This window comes from Benincasa hispida, chromosome 10, assembly GCF_009727055.1.
Source record: "Benincasa hispida cultivar B227 chromosome 10, ASM972705v1, whole genome shotgun sequence".
Classification (NCBI taxonomy): Eukaryota; Viridiplantae; Streptophyta; class Magnoliopsida; order Cucurbitales; family Cucurbitaceae; genus Benincasa; species Benincasa hispida.
The window spans coordinates 59,603,577-59,621,102 of NC_052358.1; the positions used below are offsets into that span (position 1 = coordinate 59,603,577).

Sequence of the window (17,526 nt, forward strand, 5' to 3'; positions counted from 1 at the left end):
GCTGTCGTCAAGAGATGGCTGGCTACGCAATTCCAAATGAAAGATTTAGAAGAAGCACAATATGTTCTTGGGATCTAAATAGTTCGGAACCATAATAACAAAACTTTAGCACTATCTCAAGATAAAATGTTGTCTAAATATAAAATACAAAATTCCAAGAAAGGAACGTTACCTTTCAGACATGGTATTCATTTGTCTAAGGAACAAAGTTCTAAGACACCTCAAGAGGTTAAGGATATAAAACGAATTCCATATGCATCAGCAAAAGGGAGTTTGATGTATACAATGTTGTGTACACGTCCCGATATATGCTATGCAGTTGGAATAATCAGTAGGTTTTAGTCCAATCTTGAATATGATCATTGGCCTTCCGTTAGGAACATTCTCAAGTATCTTCAGAGAACGAGAAATTATATGCTCATGTATGATGCTGAGGATCTGATTCTTACTAGATACACTAATTCTGACTTTCAGATCGATATTGATTCAAGGAAATCAACTTCGAGGTTAGTATTCACTCTACATGGAGGAGTAGTTGGGTAGATAAGCATCAAGCAAAGTTGTATTTCTGACTCCACAATGGAAGCGGAGTATGTAGCTATAAGTGAAACGGAAAAAGAAGTAGTATGGTTCATAAAGTTCCTGACGAATTTGGAAGTAGTTCCAAATATGCACATGCATGTCACCCTCTATTGTGATACCAGTGGAATAGTTGAAATTTTAAAGGAACCCAAAGCCATAAACGTGGAAAGCACATCGAGCGGAAGTACCATTTCATCAAGGAGATTGTACACAGAGGAGACATGATCATCACACAGATAGCCTCACAAGACAACTTAGCTGATCTATTTATGAAGGCCTTCTCACAAGACAACTCAGCTGGCCATTAGCTAAAGTATTTGAGGGTCACCTAGTAGGACTAGGTCTACGAGATATTTGTCACTAGGGCAAGCGAGAGAATTTATAGGTATTTGATGCCCTGGTTTATTGTATTTATACCTTTTATTTATATTTGTATATATTGATCCACTGGAGTTTCAGTCCAAGTGGGAGTATCATTGGGTTGTGTGTCCTAAAACTCGTAGTTTGTAAAGTTAAACACATTCTATTATCAATAAAGATGTTATTCAACATTTCTTCAATAAAGTTGTTATTGAATCTATTAATTGCATTCATAAAGTCTAAATCCAATAAACTAAGATCCATGTCTATTATATGAATACTTGAATTTTATGTAGAGACATAAAGATGGATCAAGTTTGAATAAATATCCAAAAACGGTCTATAGTATATGATTAAGGTTGGGTACCTTATTCTAATAACACTAATAGATGCGGCCTACTCTATAGCTGTTACAAGTTGTTGTAAAGATACTACAAACGAAGTGATCCAGATTCGTTCATGTATTGACATGAGAAGTGGGGGCGTCCTATGCAATGAATTTGCATAAGATCGAACCAAGAAATAAGTCACTCTTACTTTATAATGTTGTTTACTGTTTAAGACTGACTATTTCGCTTAGATGACCTAGGTAACTCGATCTTAATCCTGAGCTAACTATGAACTCTTGTTTATTCGGAATTATCCTTAGATTTACATGGGTGTGTTGGGATCGATGTCCTAATTCTCCCGATGGTCTCCTAGTTTGTTAACATTTGTACACATATTGTGATTAATAAAATAAATATTATTTTATATGCATTTACTCAAATCCAATAAACTAAGATCCATGGTTATTTCATGTAACTTAAGCATGTATGTGAGACATAAAAGTGGATCATGACTTAAGTAATAACCTAAATGGTCTGTAGTAGATGGATAAAGGAGGGATATCTTATCCTGTTAACACTACAGATACGACCCGCTTTGTAGATGTTACAAGTGTTGTAAAGTGCTACAAATAGTTTGATCTTGACCATTCATGTGGAGACATGTGAGTGGGAGTATCCTATACAAAGAGTTTGTATAAGACCGGACCACAAGATGATTAGTCTCTTTATATAACGCCGTTGATAATTGAGACTTACATTTCACTAAAATGACCATAGGTGACATGCCCTTAATCCTGAGTAAGTTGGAAACTCCTACCTATGAGCGTGGTCCTTTGATTTGTATGGGTGAGAGTGGCCAGATTGCCAACTCAACAAGCCTACCATTTTGGGGATTCGTCTGATTGGGGAGCTGGGAACTTAGCTATACAAGACAGAATTCACTCTTTCCCCGATGCAAGGGTAAGTAGATAAATTGCTCCTTTAAGGGCTGATTCCGGGTCTTGTGGCCACACTCTCTCTTTGGAAGAGAGGACTTAGTCATAGTAGGACTATGACTCATTGTTAAATAAAGGAATCAGTGGTACTTAAGGAGTTAGATGTAACTACAGGGGCAAAATGGTAAATTGGCCCAGTTGTACTTACGATCGATTTGTGAAGAGTCATCGCACTGTTGATTGGTCATATGGGCATAAAAATATATCTGTAGGGCGAAGAGTGCAGCTGTCGGTCTTTAGTGGAGTGACCAACAATTAACGGATGGTGGATCTTGTGATTAAAGAGTTTAATCAGTTATTCTCGTACCATTGGAGCTTCAAGTTACAGGTCCATGAGGTCCCCTTAGTAGCTCAATGGGCTCAAGTTGAAAATTAGATTTTGGGTTGATTTAAAGTGTTCAAATTAATAAGAGAAAATTTAATTATATGTGATATAATTGATATGTCGTATTAGATACATAATTGGAGGATTTATATTAAATACCATAAAATAGAAAAGGAACTATAGTTTATATGTATCATATGATGAAATATTAAAACTACAGGTTATAAATATAATATGATAAGTTAGTTATTATATTTATTTATAACATATTAATTATATGATAATTAATTATTCTTTTTCTCCAATAACATGATTGAGTGAGAGGTTATTGGAAGTTTTATGGTAACTGTGAGATAAAAGGAAAATTGTTTTAAAAAATTAGATGATGATTTATTCGGAATTAATCTCAGAAAAAGGCTATCAAGTAAAAATGTTTTACTAAGCGATAGTATCAAGAACATACATCGAGCTACGAGTTTACTATACGATAGTTACTTGCTTAGTTGTTGCTAAATGATCGAGTAGCAAAGTCTATACGATAGGCTTCCATCTTCTAAACGATCGAGTATTTCGTTTATAAGATAGACAGTCTTCATCTCCCACTTACTCAATCGTATACCTCATGCTTTCCTCAATCCAAAATCATACAGAGCCCATAACTCCTGAATTCTCACACCGAGAATACCAAGGTAACCATTATGGTGGTGTTCTAAATCTATTTGTGGATCGAGTTGGACTCGATTGGGTTCGAGGTTCATTCAGACATTCGTTGAGATCGTATTCTGTTTGATACGTTCGAGTTCGTGTTGTGAACCATTTGCTGAACGATTGAGGGATAATGAAGAAGAGTTATTCAAAGATTCACATACTCTATCCCTTGTATCTTCTTGTAGCATATTGTAATTTATAATTAGGCACAATCTGTTTGTTTCCATTTAGACTGTAATTGTTGTGTTCATTCTGAATAGGATTTGGGACAATCCATTTCTGCTGCTCAAAGGGTCTCCATTTAGATTTTCTTTAGGGTGAAGGTTGGCTCAACAGTACCGACTCAATAAGTCTCCTATTTCAGGGGTAAGACCGGATAGATAGCTGGGGACATAGGGTGCAAGACAGAATTCATGCCTAGCCGATTTAGGGACAGGAGAAAGGTTGTTCTCTTAAGTAAACTGAATCCAGATCTTGAACAAGGGGTCCAACCCTCTCACTGGCCCGAAAGGGATCCGATTTAGTGATTGGACCATAAACCAATTGTTCATTAGAGGGTCAGTTGGAACTTAAGGAACAAGACTTAATATCGAGGTAAAACAACATATTGACCCAACCATTATTATGAACAACCTGTGAAGGGTCGACTTACTAGTTATGGTTAAATCATGTGGACATAAATATGTCTACAATGAGGAGAGTGCAACTATCGAGCTATAGTGGTGTGACTTGATAGTTAACAAATACGGATTAATTTGGTCTAAAGAGTTTTAGCCAATTAATCTTAAATCGTTGGAGCTCATGATCTGTAGGTCCATAAGGTCCCTCTTCTAGCTCATAAAACATGAACACCTTGAATTATTAATTTGAGTAAATTTGGAATGATATCAATTTGAAAATATTCAAATTGAAATTAGGGTTTGAATTTGAATAGGTTCAAATTGAAATTAGGGTTTGTATAATTATATTTGATATAATTAATGTTTAATTTGTTAAATTTGAACAAAATTGGAGAGTTTATAATATTTAAATGTTGATTTAAATATTAATTACATGAATTAGATTCATGTTTTTTAAAATTTAGTGTGTGATTAATTTGATATTTGATAATAAATTAAATTAATTAATTTAAAATCAAATTAAATTCCAATTTTAAGTTCAATTTAAGAAATTGGATTTTGAAATTTTATATTTGATTAATTGATAATTAATTAAATCAATTTTTGATTAATTATAGACTTAATTAAAAGAAATCAATTGGAAATTTGGAAAATTTGAAATTAGATGTTTAGTGGGTGTTTCTCACAAACACCCAAGCATGAGGTTTGAATCATGCAAATCACACACTGAATTCCACTTAAAATTGTCAAGCAGCCACTGGCTGTGGATGTTAAAGAGTGCTTGGATGGTGGGATTGAATAAAAACTCCTGAATTTTGGAAGAGGAGTAGAGTTCAAAAGCTGAAAAATAAGTTTTTTTGTTACTTCTTCTTCTTCCTCTTCAAACCCACAAAAATACCTTCACAAATTCACTCAAATATGAGTTCCATCACTCAAATTCAAGGCTAAGAATAGTAGAGAAGATGGTGGTTCACAATCAATTTGAAGCTGGATTAATGTGAAAAGCAACTTGGAATTGGAAGAAATCATCAAAGGTATGTTCATCTTGAAATCCACTTCTGAAAATATGTTTTAACATGCTTTAGAACTCAAATTAAATGTAATAAGAATGTTTATTGATTCTGTTTGCTTCCGTTGCATGCTAGTATATCTTATCAATTGGTATCAGAGCGTGATTTAAGCACTCAATTAGTGTTACTTTGAGTTCTGGAGGAGAATCAATATCCATCTTATATGTCGCCCTCATTTTAATCTTGAACTCTATTAAATTAACTTGCATTATTTTATATCTAGATTTTTCAGCTCATTATATGTCAATGTGCTTGGAACTAGAAAACCCTTTAAACAACCTCCAATATAACATTCTTCTGTGTCGTCCATGTACCACTATAACATAAGAATATATATTTCTCCATCCTTCAAGTAAAACATTACACAAAGTGAGCAGTTAGTAAAATTGGTTACTGTTAAATACTCGCTATACTCGATCCCCACTACTCATTATTTATTACTCAATACTCGATACTCTTCCCTCGATATTCAATATTCTTAACTCAATACTTACTGTTTCATAGCTTTCTCTCCCTTCATCCTCGCTCCACTGGGAGCTAGTTGCATGTCTCAGCGCACACTCACAAACTCACACTCACTCGTTCTCTTCGCTACATTCATATGTCTCGCATGACATCAGAAAAGGAAAAAATGTGAGCAAAAAATGAGGAAAAAAACTAGCACATTTGCTTACTTGAGGTGTGAGACAATATAATGAAATGATTTGAATGCCTTTATAACTTGATCTCTGCCAAGAAAAATGGATTTTGTGAAGTAGGCTTTTTGAAGGGAAAGTGAGCTCGATTTTCTCTTTTGTATTTCAGTTTTGTTTGTTCTTAGTTAATAAAAAAAAATACTTCACATTTCAAGAAATTGATTTGAAATAATGGTAAGAATTAAAAAAAAAAAATCCAATTTGTATATGTTCGTACATAAGCATTAACTACAGAGCAGGTCCTTTGGTGGGCGCGAGCAATTCAAAATGATCGGGTATATATTAATCGAGTATCGAGTATGACATGGCTATGATCGAGTATACACGTGTTAATTGTACACGTATCGAGTGACTGTGCATTGAGGATCATGTGACAAGCCAACGAGGATCGAGTGACTTGTAATTAAGAATCGAGTGACGGGTAATCGAGGATCGAGTTCCTTGGTAGGCCCAGGCATGCGGGGTACATCTCAGGGGCGAAGTGGTAAAATCATACGTAGATGGCGTCAACAGAAGGGTCACTTTCTATTACTTTTTCTACAAGTGGCCATTTTTTATTTGGGCCTTCAAAATGAGGCCATTCATACAAAAAAAAAAAAAAAACCATATGTGATTGTCTTGTATATTCAAATTTTTAGATTATGTGCTTCCTTTGAAAACTAGAGCCCATGTTCCATTGGATTTTCCAGAAGAAAAATTTCTTTCTTTGATGATTGAGAATAGTTGATTCTTAGTATATTCATCTTCTTCGTCTTTCTTTTTTGTGGGTTTTTTTTAAAAATAAATTATTATCAAAAGAACTCCTTTCTTTTCCATCTAGTAAAATTTATATGTATTATCTCATCTATGGAGTAAAGTTTGGACATCGTACTATTTGGACCTTCCTCAAATGTATGTGGCCAACATTCATTTTGTAGATATGACAAATAACATGATCTTTAGTGCACGTTTAGAGTGATTTTGAAACTTTGTTAAAATCATTTTTTTCGTATTTGTTATCACTCCTAAACGTGTTTTTAATCACTCAAAATTAATTCGATATTTAATTTTAGACTTCAAAATTGTATTTTTTCATACTATTAAAATTGATTTTGATTTATTAAAAATATTTTCCAAGTGAGTTCGAAAATGAAAAAAGTTATTTAATCATTTTGGAATCATTACCAAACATGTCATATATTGGTTCCCAATAGATAAAAAGGTAGCACATATTTACTAGTTTTTTGGACACCATTTTTCATTACTTCCGTCGTCAATTGACTGTATTAAATATATGATTTATCGAAAGTGACTAAAATCAAATTTGTTGGAATGCCTTGAATTTTTTACCTAATGCACCGAATGGGGAAAAAAATAGATTTGCTCCACTTTTTGAAAATGAGGTTTTTTATCGTTTGCTAACGTCACATTTGGGTGAAAATTACCAAAAAGAAACTTCACACATGGGAAATGGGCTTTCTCGCTCTTGCACTCTCGCTCTCTCGCTCCTTTTCCTTTCATAGGTTACTCTCCTTTCTCCCCTTCTATCATAGTCTCGCTCTCTTACTCTCACTTTTATACTCTTGCACTCTTACTCTAGCTCTACAACGTAAACTGAATATAGGGAGAGAAGAAGAAGAAGAAGAAGACAACGACGACTAGAGCCACTTTGTGGACTCACTGTGTGTGGTCTCGTCGAAGTTGATCACATAGGAGAAGAAGAATACTGGAAGAAAAAGGAGAACAAGAAAAAATAAGGGTAATTTTACAAAATTGCTTGACGATGAAGCAAGCAAAATGTCAAAATTCTTAAGTTTTAAAAAGTGGGACAAAATATTTTGGGCCTTGAGGATAGGTTCTTTAATCAATTATCTCCCCCTAAATTCTAAATTGTATATTGATTATATGTAATTCACAAATTTGGACCTAGGATTTAGAGAGATGCAATATATAAATCTTCTAATTATATTGGCATCTCACTATGTGTATTTTTTTCTTGTATTCTCTCAAAATAATAAAATTGTTCTTTTCTTCTATTTGTGGATGTACTTTACACTCAGTTATTAAACCACATAAATCTCTGTATTGTTATTTACCATGTACCTTTCTTTAATTATCAATTTTGTTTTTGTCATATCATTATATTTAAATGTAGAAGGAATAAAATTGAACTCCTCCAAGTATAAAATCAAGATGATAGTTTAACCTAAAAAAATAATAGGAGAAGAAAAACAAGATTTTTGGAGAATAATCTCCATAGAAATAGACAATTTAATAGATGCCATGTAATATGAAAAAAAAAAAGTTGAATATATAGTAAACATAAGTATAACTCAATGGACATAAGTTTATGATCGACCTCCAAAATAGAAAATTATTCTCCAACTAGGGCAAAATACACTCTTGGTTCTTTAGGTTTGAAATTAGTATCTATTTAGTTCCTCAAGTTTCAAAATGAATAATTTCGATCTTAAGATTTGAAAAATACTTCTAAATGATCTTTTAGTTAAGTTGACTTTAGTTGACAAATTTTAAATAAGATGACATGTCAAGTTGACAAAATATTATATGAGGTGCACCTTTTTAGCAATTTCTTAAAAAAGGTGATTTTTAGTGAAAAAAATAAAAAATAAAAAGGAAAAAGAATATATTGGGGATTGGATTGCATTTCGTTACAAGCTACAGAACATAGCAGGCAATTTCACAGTAGCCATGGACGCGAAAAGCTCCTCCTTAGCTTCTTCAGGTTCTTTCATTTCTCCCCAAGATATAGTTTTTGCATGTAGAAATATATTCTGATTCAGTTCCTTTACTTTAAGAATTTTGACATTTTACTTTACTAGTTTTCAATTTCATCTTCCCCTTTCGCTCTGGAACTTCTGGGCTGCAATTTTGTTCTTGTTTTTTTCAACAATGTGCATGTCTTTTGTTTTGTTCAGAAGAATTGATTCCAATTTTCTTCTCCGTTTATGTCTTCAACTCACTTTTACAGCACAGCAGTGATTATTTTCTGCGGTAACATATGTTATTATTTTGAATGGTGTACTGAAATTTCCTCCAGTTGATTCAAGAAAAGTCTTCGCATCTGTCAGCATGAAGGAAGAAAACCCATTTGATTTTTTGCGGACTGTATTTGGTAAGCTAAATCTTCTATTTCCTGAAGGGATTTTAGTTATTTGATTGTGGGTTCAGCATTGTCTCACTCTCAATTCCTTCTATTCTTTTGAAACTTTTACTTATCAAGTTGAGAGTGTTTAAATTTTTGAATTTATCAGTATGATGGTTTTGTTGAAAAATTAATATTCTTATCTTGAAGCATGTCGTTTTACAAGATATAAAGTATAATTATTTATTTTTTTATTTTTTATTTTTGAAACGGAAGTAGAACTTGATACAATGAAAAGAGCAAAGCTCAGACGTGAACCAAATAAATCACTAAGGATAAGATGTACCCGGATATCTGTTGACTCATCATTAAGAAGTTATGTTGTTCCCTTGGTGTCAGATTAAAGTACTGGATGAGATACTTGGAAAATCCCATTTGCTTGCTGAATTGTGCTATGTTGTGCTCTTGGAATATGAAAATTGATTAATCTACGCTTTTGTGTAGTTATTATTTTGTTTATGTTGGTATTTGACTAAACTCCCCAAGTAAGTCTTATTTTGAGCGATGAGCCAACAAAGGCGATCATGTCTATCTGAAAAAAGATGATGCAATTATTTCCTTGAAACTTTATTAAAAGAAATTTTCTGAAACCAAATAAAATGTATGTGCATGAAATGGAATATAGCCGATTGGATTTTCAATTCAAGTGATCCGAAATCTGTAGATTGTTTCTTTTCATCATTTATCCTCTTTTGTTTCCCTTTTTTTGGGTTGGGGGGGATGAAGGTGATGCTTGGTGGTAACACATTAGGTAGCTTAATAACATATAGGCTAGAACTAATTCAGAGCACATTACAGCTGATGTCTTGTTTTCTTCTTGATCCTTGATCTATCAGTTGTCTGTTATTTTCACGCATGAAGTTTCAAATATATTCCGGAATTTTGCAGAGGGTGTCATAGCAGGAGGAACAGCGGGTGTGGTTGTTGAGACAGCTTTATACCCTATTGATACAATAAAGACGCGGCTACAGGCATGCAACCTTACAGAATATATATGTGCAGTGTTTTAGTGGCTGTATACTAGGGATTATAAAATCATATTATAAGGCTGCAAGCTACTTGCTACAAGGATTCCTGCTAAAAGAAATAACAAACAAGTTAACAAATCCTGACTCTTAAGATAGTTACTGGCACTGAATCAATTCCATATGGCACAATAAATTTGGACCTCTTCCAAAACTATCGAACCGTTTGTTTTCCTTTCATTTTTGTTTGTTTGTTTGTCTATGTATTATTCTGTTGTTATTGTTGAATATAGAAAACCTCCTCTTACCTTGTCCATATGATTTTATTCCCTGTAATTTGGGTTTATTTTTATTCTTATCATATGTACATTTTTTGACTGTTATAAGTTTTTCCATAATTAGCTATCATAGTTGTATATATAAGAGATGCTCCCTCTTGTAAAATTATCACAAGAAATAAAAGAAAGAGTTTTGTATTACAACAGTTATTATTTAGTATTTATTTTGAGATGGTGAAGGCATGGCTGAATCTACTCTATTGATTGCTTGGGGGTCTAATGGGAAGTGTCCTTGGTCAAAGATAATTTCATTATATGTATCATAGTTTATCTTTTAGAATAGCTGCTGAACTTTTCCACTGGAAGATCATTACAGGCTGTGCGTGGAGGAGGACAGATAGTATTGAAGGGGCTTTATGCTGGTTTGGGTGGAAACATTGCTGGTGTGCTGCCGTAAGTACCTTCTAAAGGGTATTAATTCCAATTAACTTCAAGATTTTTAGCATCAAATTTTTAATTTATTATGGTTCACATCATTGTTATGACTTCCATTTTATGCTATTGATTCTACAAGCATACTGATTATTCTTTATCTGGGAACAATTTTCATCACCACATATCATTTCTCATGATGCAAATTCTAAGTTCAATTAGTGTACTGCACATATCAGGACTCGCTGGGTCATACTGTGATGGTTTTTCAAAATCCCAGACCAGCTATTGTGCCATGTCATTGGGTTTCAAAAACATTGTTTCCAAGTGGTTTTTATTAGATAATTGAGGATTTCATCTTAAAACCAATTGACAAGGAGAGGAGTAGCTCATCTATCTTATAAAGATTGTGAGGTCCATTGAGTATTCTCCAATGTGAAATCCTCAACATGCCCCCTTTCTTTATGTTCACCATTCTTGAATCGACCCCAGTTTTTGTTTTTCGACTGGATGCTCATTTGGGTTTCATGGGCTCTGATACCATATTAGATAAATGGGGTTTCATCTCAAAACCAATTGGTAATAAGAGGAGTAGTCCATATGTCTTATAAACATTGTGAGTCCCTTGATTTTTTTCAATGTGGGACTCTCAACATGCCCCTCAAGATGGTGCCTCTTTTGGGTTCACAATTCTTGGATCCAATCCTAATTTTTGTTTTTCTGGACTGAATGCCCGTTTGGGGTTCATGGGCTTTGATACCATATTAGATAACATGGTGTTCCGTTTCAAAACCAATTGACAATGGAAGAAGTAACCTATCTATCTTATGAAGAGTGTGAGGTCCCATGATTTTTCCTATGTGGGATTTTCAACACTTTTACCTCTAAATCTAACTAAAGATCATTTTCTTGATTAAGATTGAAAATAGCAAGGGCCAAGAATGAGAAAATGAAGTTGCTTTAGCTTTGTTGTTTAGTGAGCTACTTGCTTCTCCTCATGTGGTCCTGTTATCTTTACCTGAAGCGATCCATAAGAAAGCATTCATACCTCCATTGTTGGTCACCAAGTGTTTTCAGAAAAGATTTTCTGGATAATATTACTATTGGAAATAGATGTGTACACACACACACACACACATATATATATATATATACTTTTTCCTGGATACATTTGAATGGATTTACTATTTACCAATTTTCATCACGCCCTACAAAATAATTTCGTATTTTAATTTCTTGGTGCTTGGTTCATGGTTATTCAAAAATTATTCTGTATGTGCAGGGCTTCTGCTTTATTTGTTGGCGTGTATGAACCCACCAAGCAGAAATTGCTGAGGACTTTTCCTGAAAACCTTAGTGCACTAGCCCATTTTGTAAGTGCTTGACAATGTTCTATAATTGTCTTGTCACAAAAAAAAAAAAAAAACTGTAGAACACGATTTATTGGTCTATGCAACACACCAAATTGATTAAAAGTCTTGAATACATTTTTTTATGGGTTTGTCTTAATTATTTCTTTATTATATTATTCGATGTTGGAAGTTTTACGTACTGTGGTACAATGGAATTTCAACTACTCTTTTGATAGGATGATTTCCTATGCTCATCCTACGTAAATTGCCTTACATCACCAATGAAGTGAGGATGACATATATTTCCATACTCCAATTGATTACTTAGTTATAAGGCTTATAGTTGCATAGATAGTTAAGTTTTCGTTGCTGCATATTGCAGACGGCTGGTGCAGTAGGAGGTATTGCTGCTTCACTCATTCGTGTTCCAACAGAGGTAAATAAATGCACACACGTACACACGTCTTCCAATGATTTTAGTCAATGACCAAATGATGCAACTTAGGTTGTTAAACAACGGATGCAAACTGGACAATTTGCATCAGCTCCGGATGCCGTACGCCTAATTGCAACAAAAGAAGGTTTTAAAGGACTCTATGCAGTGTGTAACTCTCCTTTCTGTATAACACCTTTAGATATTTCTACTGTAGTGATATTTGTTTGTTTATTTAATTGGAAATCTAAACGTTATATGTGAAGAATGCAAAAGAATACTGGAGGAACGTATACCAAAAAAGAGAAACAATATTTGAAGAAGAAATTATATTTGTTGTTGAAGCTTTTTCTACTGACAAGACGTGAAAAAGACCTTTATTTGTCACTGAACCAAAGAAAAAAAAAAAAAAAACTCAAACCTTAGCAAATTGAGAATGAAGGCGAAAATAATAAAAAATCTAAAAAGACTCGGCTCAAGTTGCATTTGCACATCATTCACCAAAGACAGATAAGGTCTTTTCCTTTGCAGGGCTATAATGGAAAGGGACAACTTTGTAGGGATGGTTCAATATCAGGATCTAATAAAGGATGTGAGGAAGAAATTTATGATTCTCTTTAGGCTTGAGTGGCAAACCCTTTTTGTAATTACACTATTAGTCTTCTTTAACTTAACTGGAGCCCTTATGTGTAGGATGACTTTCTTTTTGTATGCATGTGTATTATTTTATTTTATTTTTTTCAATGAATGTGGTTTTTCATTAAAAAAGAAAAAGACGTGAAGAAGAATTGGAATTGAATCAAGGACTGATTACTCGTAGTTCGAATTTCTGGACTCTAGGAAGTTTGCTAATCTTGGAGGCTGGGATTGACAGGGAAATCATTTCTTACTTCCAGTCGCTTTAAACTAGAATTATAATTCTAAAACAAAACTAAAAAGTTTAGTCTTAAATGGATGACCATTTGAAGGAAAGATTCCAATTAGACTTTAGTGAAGGAGCAGAAACCATCATGAGTTGGTCTAGTAATAAAAAAAAAAGCTATAGGTTTAATAAAGGACTTAGAGGGAATGAGTTCAATCATGGTGGCCATATATTTAGGATTTAATATCCTACGAGTTTCTTTGGCACCCAAATGTTGTAAGATCAAGCAAGTTATCCCGTGAGATTAGTCGAGATGTGCGTAAACTAACTCAAATACTCACGGATGTATATATAAAAAGAAAAACAGTGAAGGAGCAGAAGAAACAAATTTGGACAAGTTTCTTCCAAAAGAAAATTCTGTTAATGTTAATGGTCCTTTGCATTGGATTCAAAATAGCAAATAAGTGAATAGATATTTATGTTCATTCTTCTAAGTATTGTAGGAAGGTTTCTCCATTTCTTTTTGGAGATTATAAATGAGTTGTCTTACTTTATAAAGGTGTGATACTCTTTATACCCGTGAGATCAGATTTATAATGTCTGAGATTTTCATGCTAAGATGTGAGTTTTTGAATAAGTTAACAGTGCTTTTGTCCCATGACATTATAAAAACCTTATTTTTGATTCGTGTATGTGTTGAGTTTAGTAATGACCCTTCTTGGTTTTTTGAAGTTCTTGAAGATGCCAGTAAAGTTTTCCTGTAACTTTTCCTTTGGTTATCTCATTGTAGGGATATGGATCTTTTCTATTGAGAGATTTGCCATTTGATGCAATTCAATTTTGCATTTATGAGCAGCTACGAATAGGTTATAAGTTGGCGGTAAGCCTTTTTCTCATTATGTTGAAATTAATATTATATATTCATTATATAACATTTATTCAAGTTGTTCCCTTAGAGTAATGATGTTGTATGAGTTGGAAAGTCTCACCATTTCACTTACTGTAAATGTTCCATTTCTCTCCGTAGGCTTATTTTCTTATTCCGTTCCTTTTCTTCTTTCTTTTTTAATAATTTGAAATTTAAGCAAATTATTGTCACAAGATGTTATGGGTGCAGTATAGTTTTCCTTGGTTAATGTATGGGGCCAAAAAGTTGAATTGAAAATGTCCGAACTCTTGCTCGGTGGGAGTTTCTCATTGTATTAACCTATTTTCCATCAGGCAAAGCGGGACTTGAATGATCCTGAAAATGCTATTATTGGAGCTTTTGCAGGTAATTACTGTCAGGACTCTGTAGTTCTGCATTTATTCAGATATTAGTACTTTAACAAGATAATAGTACTGATATTTTTTTATTTCTGTATTTTAGATTTTTGTTGGACTACCCTTTTATTTGATATCATTCAAGACAAAATGGTTTGCTTAGTATTTATAAAAATGTGCTATGTGGCAAATACTTTTTTATTAAAAAAAATTGAATTGTTTTTAATTTCTTTTAAATATGTAACAAGGGAAGGGTGCAACCTGTGATTGCCATTTTTTGAATGCGAATAGGCCCGGTAGACTTGTCACTATAATTTGATTGTTAAATTAAGGCTGGAGTGTTTCCTATAGTAGCTAATTTTTTTTGAAACATTGTGAAGCAGGGACTGTTATCAATGGGAGTGACAATTACATAGAACGGTCAAATTGACATGAAATGTTAAGTTTAAGGTTTAGGTTACCGAACATCACCCTCCACCATATACAAGTTATCTCCCCCATCAAAAAAGAAGAAAAAAAAAGTATGAAAGCTAATCCTATTGGAACTTTTCAAAATCTCACATTCTGAAATCTAAGATACAAATGCTGTTCACAAAGCAGGCAGCAATTTTATCGCCCTCCTTGTTCCAGAAAATTTAATATACTCCCATTACCGGTACGTGTTGTAACAATCTTGCCTGAGTTCCTTCAATGCCCATATGTGTATTGATTCCAGTATTCACCATTTGGGCTGAATGCAACAGAATATACAGGTTTCCCTGTCCATTAACTGTAGATGAGTTTTCCGAGTTCTACATCCCACAATTTCACTGTTGAATCAAATGATGCACTAGCGAACACTAACTGCTGGACATCTTTTGTAAAGGTCCTAAGGCTGTAGGAATGAAAAAATCTTCATATAGATCGGTGTCATAATTACTTAACTTAGCTTCCAGTATTCAAATACTGAAGCCCTTTCTGTACAACAGTAACTAGAGCACCAGATGGAACAAAATTGCCATCAATAGGACACTAGTTAATGCCAGCTTCATATACTAAAGCAAAGGCTGAATATAGAAAACCAGATTCCTGAAGGTACTGGGAGACGAGGAAATTCAATTCGATGGAAGTGGTGGACGTTGTGGCAGCAGAGCCCCCTCTGAGGTCAGAGAGGTTAAACGATCATGAGGGTTAGCTTGAGATGAAACAGAGATTTTCAGGCGCACCTTTTTCCAGTAGTAGCTTATTTGGTTTCTGAAATCAAGGAAAAACGCTATCTCTACTTATTTTCTTAAATGCATTTTTAAGCTTAAAATTTCCCTAAAATTCTGATAAGCATTAGGAGGTCTGGCGTATGGGAGGATCAAAACCATTATTATAATCTAAAACTTCTGCCGTCATTAAAATAATTGTTTGTGAAAGATTGGCAATGGGTAGTCCACTAGGGCAATAAGCAGGTGCTTAACGGGCGGGGTGGGGTGCATGCAGCGCATGAACGTGTATGAGCAATGTTTTTTAAAGCTCAGTGCACACTAGAGCATAAGGTACAAAAAAGAAAGCGCAAGTTTTATTTATTTACTACCATTTTTGGGCACACTAGATGAAAGAAAAAAAACACAAGAAGAGAATATAAGGATTTTGCATTTAGGGTTAGTAATTAAGAAAAGAAAACCCTAGGGCTTCTGCATTTAGGGCCAGTAAAGTTTATTTATTTTTAAATTAATGAAGAAGCCTGGCGAGGCACTACATCTGCACCTAGTGTCTAGGTGTGTGCCTATTCGTTTCTATTACTGGTGCACATGAATAATTGACATTTCTTTAACTTATGATCTAATTCATTTACTAAATTGCTGGTATTTGACCTATGTAGCAGTTTCCAAGTTTAGAATGATTTGTTGCCTGCACAAATTACAAACATTCATATGCTTACTTTTGATTATTACATAGGTGCATTAACTGGAGCTATAACTACTCCCCTCGACGTCATTAAGACAAGATTAATGGTTCAGGTAAGATAATCTTCTTTCCTGTATTTTTTGTACTTGCCGTCTTACAGTTACTTCAGTTCATTTGCATATGACGTGTGAGTTCTAATTTTTATTTTTTCATTTTATATGTCAGAGTCAATCTAAAAGTGGTTTGTTTTCTTTATGTCTATGTTTTTTTTCTTTTGGATTCTATTGAAGGGATCTGGAAATCAGTATAAGGGAATTATTGACTGTGTCCAAACGATTGTCAGGGAGGAAGGAGCTCCTGCTCTTTTGAAGGTATGACTTTTAGAGTGATTTCAGAATGAGTACTCCTAGTTTGAAGTTGTTTTAAAAAATTTTCAAAATCAGTCTTTAGTTACAAACATTATGGAAAAATGTTGAAAAGTGTTTTTATTTGGCTAGAAACACTTTTCATTGCTCCAAAAAATCCATCTTACCATGTAAATGATGTTTAGTGATCCAAGTGAAATGCAAATGTCATTTCTTTGCAATCTTTCCATCTTTAGCATGTTCTTTAGTTGACCCAAGGACGGAGGCAAGAGGCTTCTACATGAAAAGTTGTGTTCATACATTAAGTTCATGCAGGGTATCGGACCTCGAGTACTATGGATAGGCATTGGGGGTTCCATTTTCTTCGGTGTCCTTGAAAGCACAAAGCGGTTACTAGCAGAGAGGCGTCCAAGTACTCGTGAAAACCCAAAACAAGACTAAGACGTTCTCATAACTCTAAAATCTATAATTATTAGTCACGGCTAATGGTGCTTCATTTGATTTATGAGGTTATGAGGATAACAATGGGATGGACTATGAAATGAGAAAGAGATGTAGACTACTTGATTCTTTGTAGAACAGTGACTGAACACTGAAAATAATGAATCAGTTTGCCCGAAAGTGGGCTGTTTTTGGTTTCTGCCTTTGTTTTCTTCAGCCTACTCTTTCTAAAAGCTTAGGGGTGTTTGGTCAAGGAGTCGAAGTAGTTAATCGTACAGTTTGTTTGGCTCAAGGAGTTCGTAGATTTCATTAAAAACACATCAATTTCATTTCATATTAACTCCTTACACTATGAGCTTCACGACTAATTCACTTTTCCAAGTTTACAACTCTTTAGACTTAACAACTTGACTCACAAACGCACCATTATT

The 17,526-nt window shown here is 33.9% G+C and overlaps 1 protein-coding gene across 1 annotated transcript; it reads left to right on the forward strand.

Moving 5' to 3' along the window:
• The first annotated feature begins 579 nt into the window (after nt 1-579).
• LOC120089162 (S-adenosylmethionine carrier 1, chloroplastic/mitochondrial) lies at nt 580-17,295 on the forward strand. The gene is made up of 13 exons (XM_039046575.1): nt 580-766; nt 8,278-8,409; nt 8,725-8,799; nt 9,718-9,800; nt 10,449-10,525; nt 11,787-11,877; nt 12,239-12,292; nt 12,362-12,457; nt 13,942-14,031; nt 14,373-14,424; nt 16,341-16,402; nt 16,580-16,660; nt 16,970-17,295. Exons 1-13 carry the CDS (start codon nt 580-582, stop codon nt 17,093-17,095), a joined length of 1,206 nt encoding a protein of 401 aa, XP_038902503.1. The 3' UTR covers nt 17,096-17,295.
• Nucleotides 17,296-17,526: the final 231 nt, after the last annotated feature.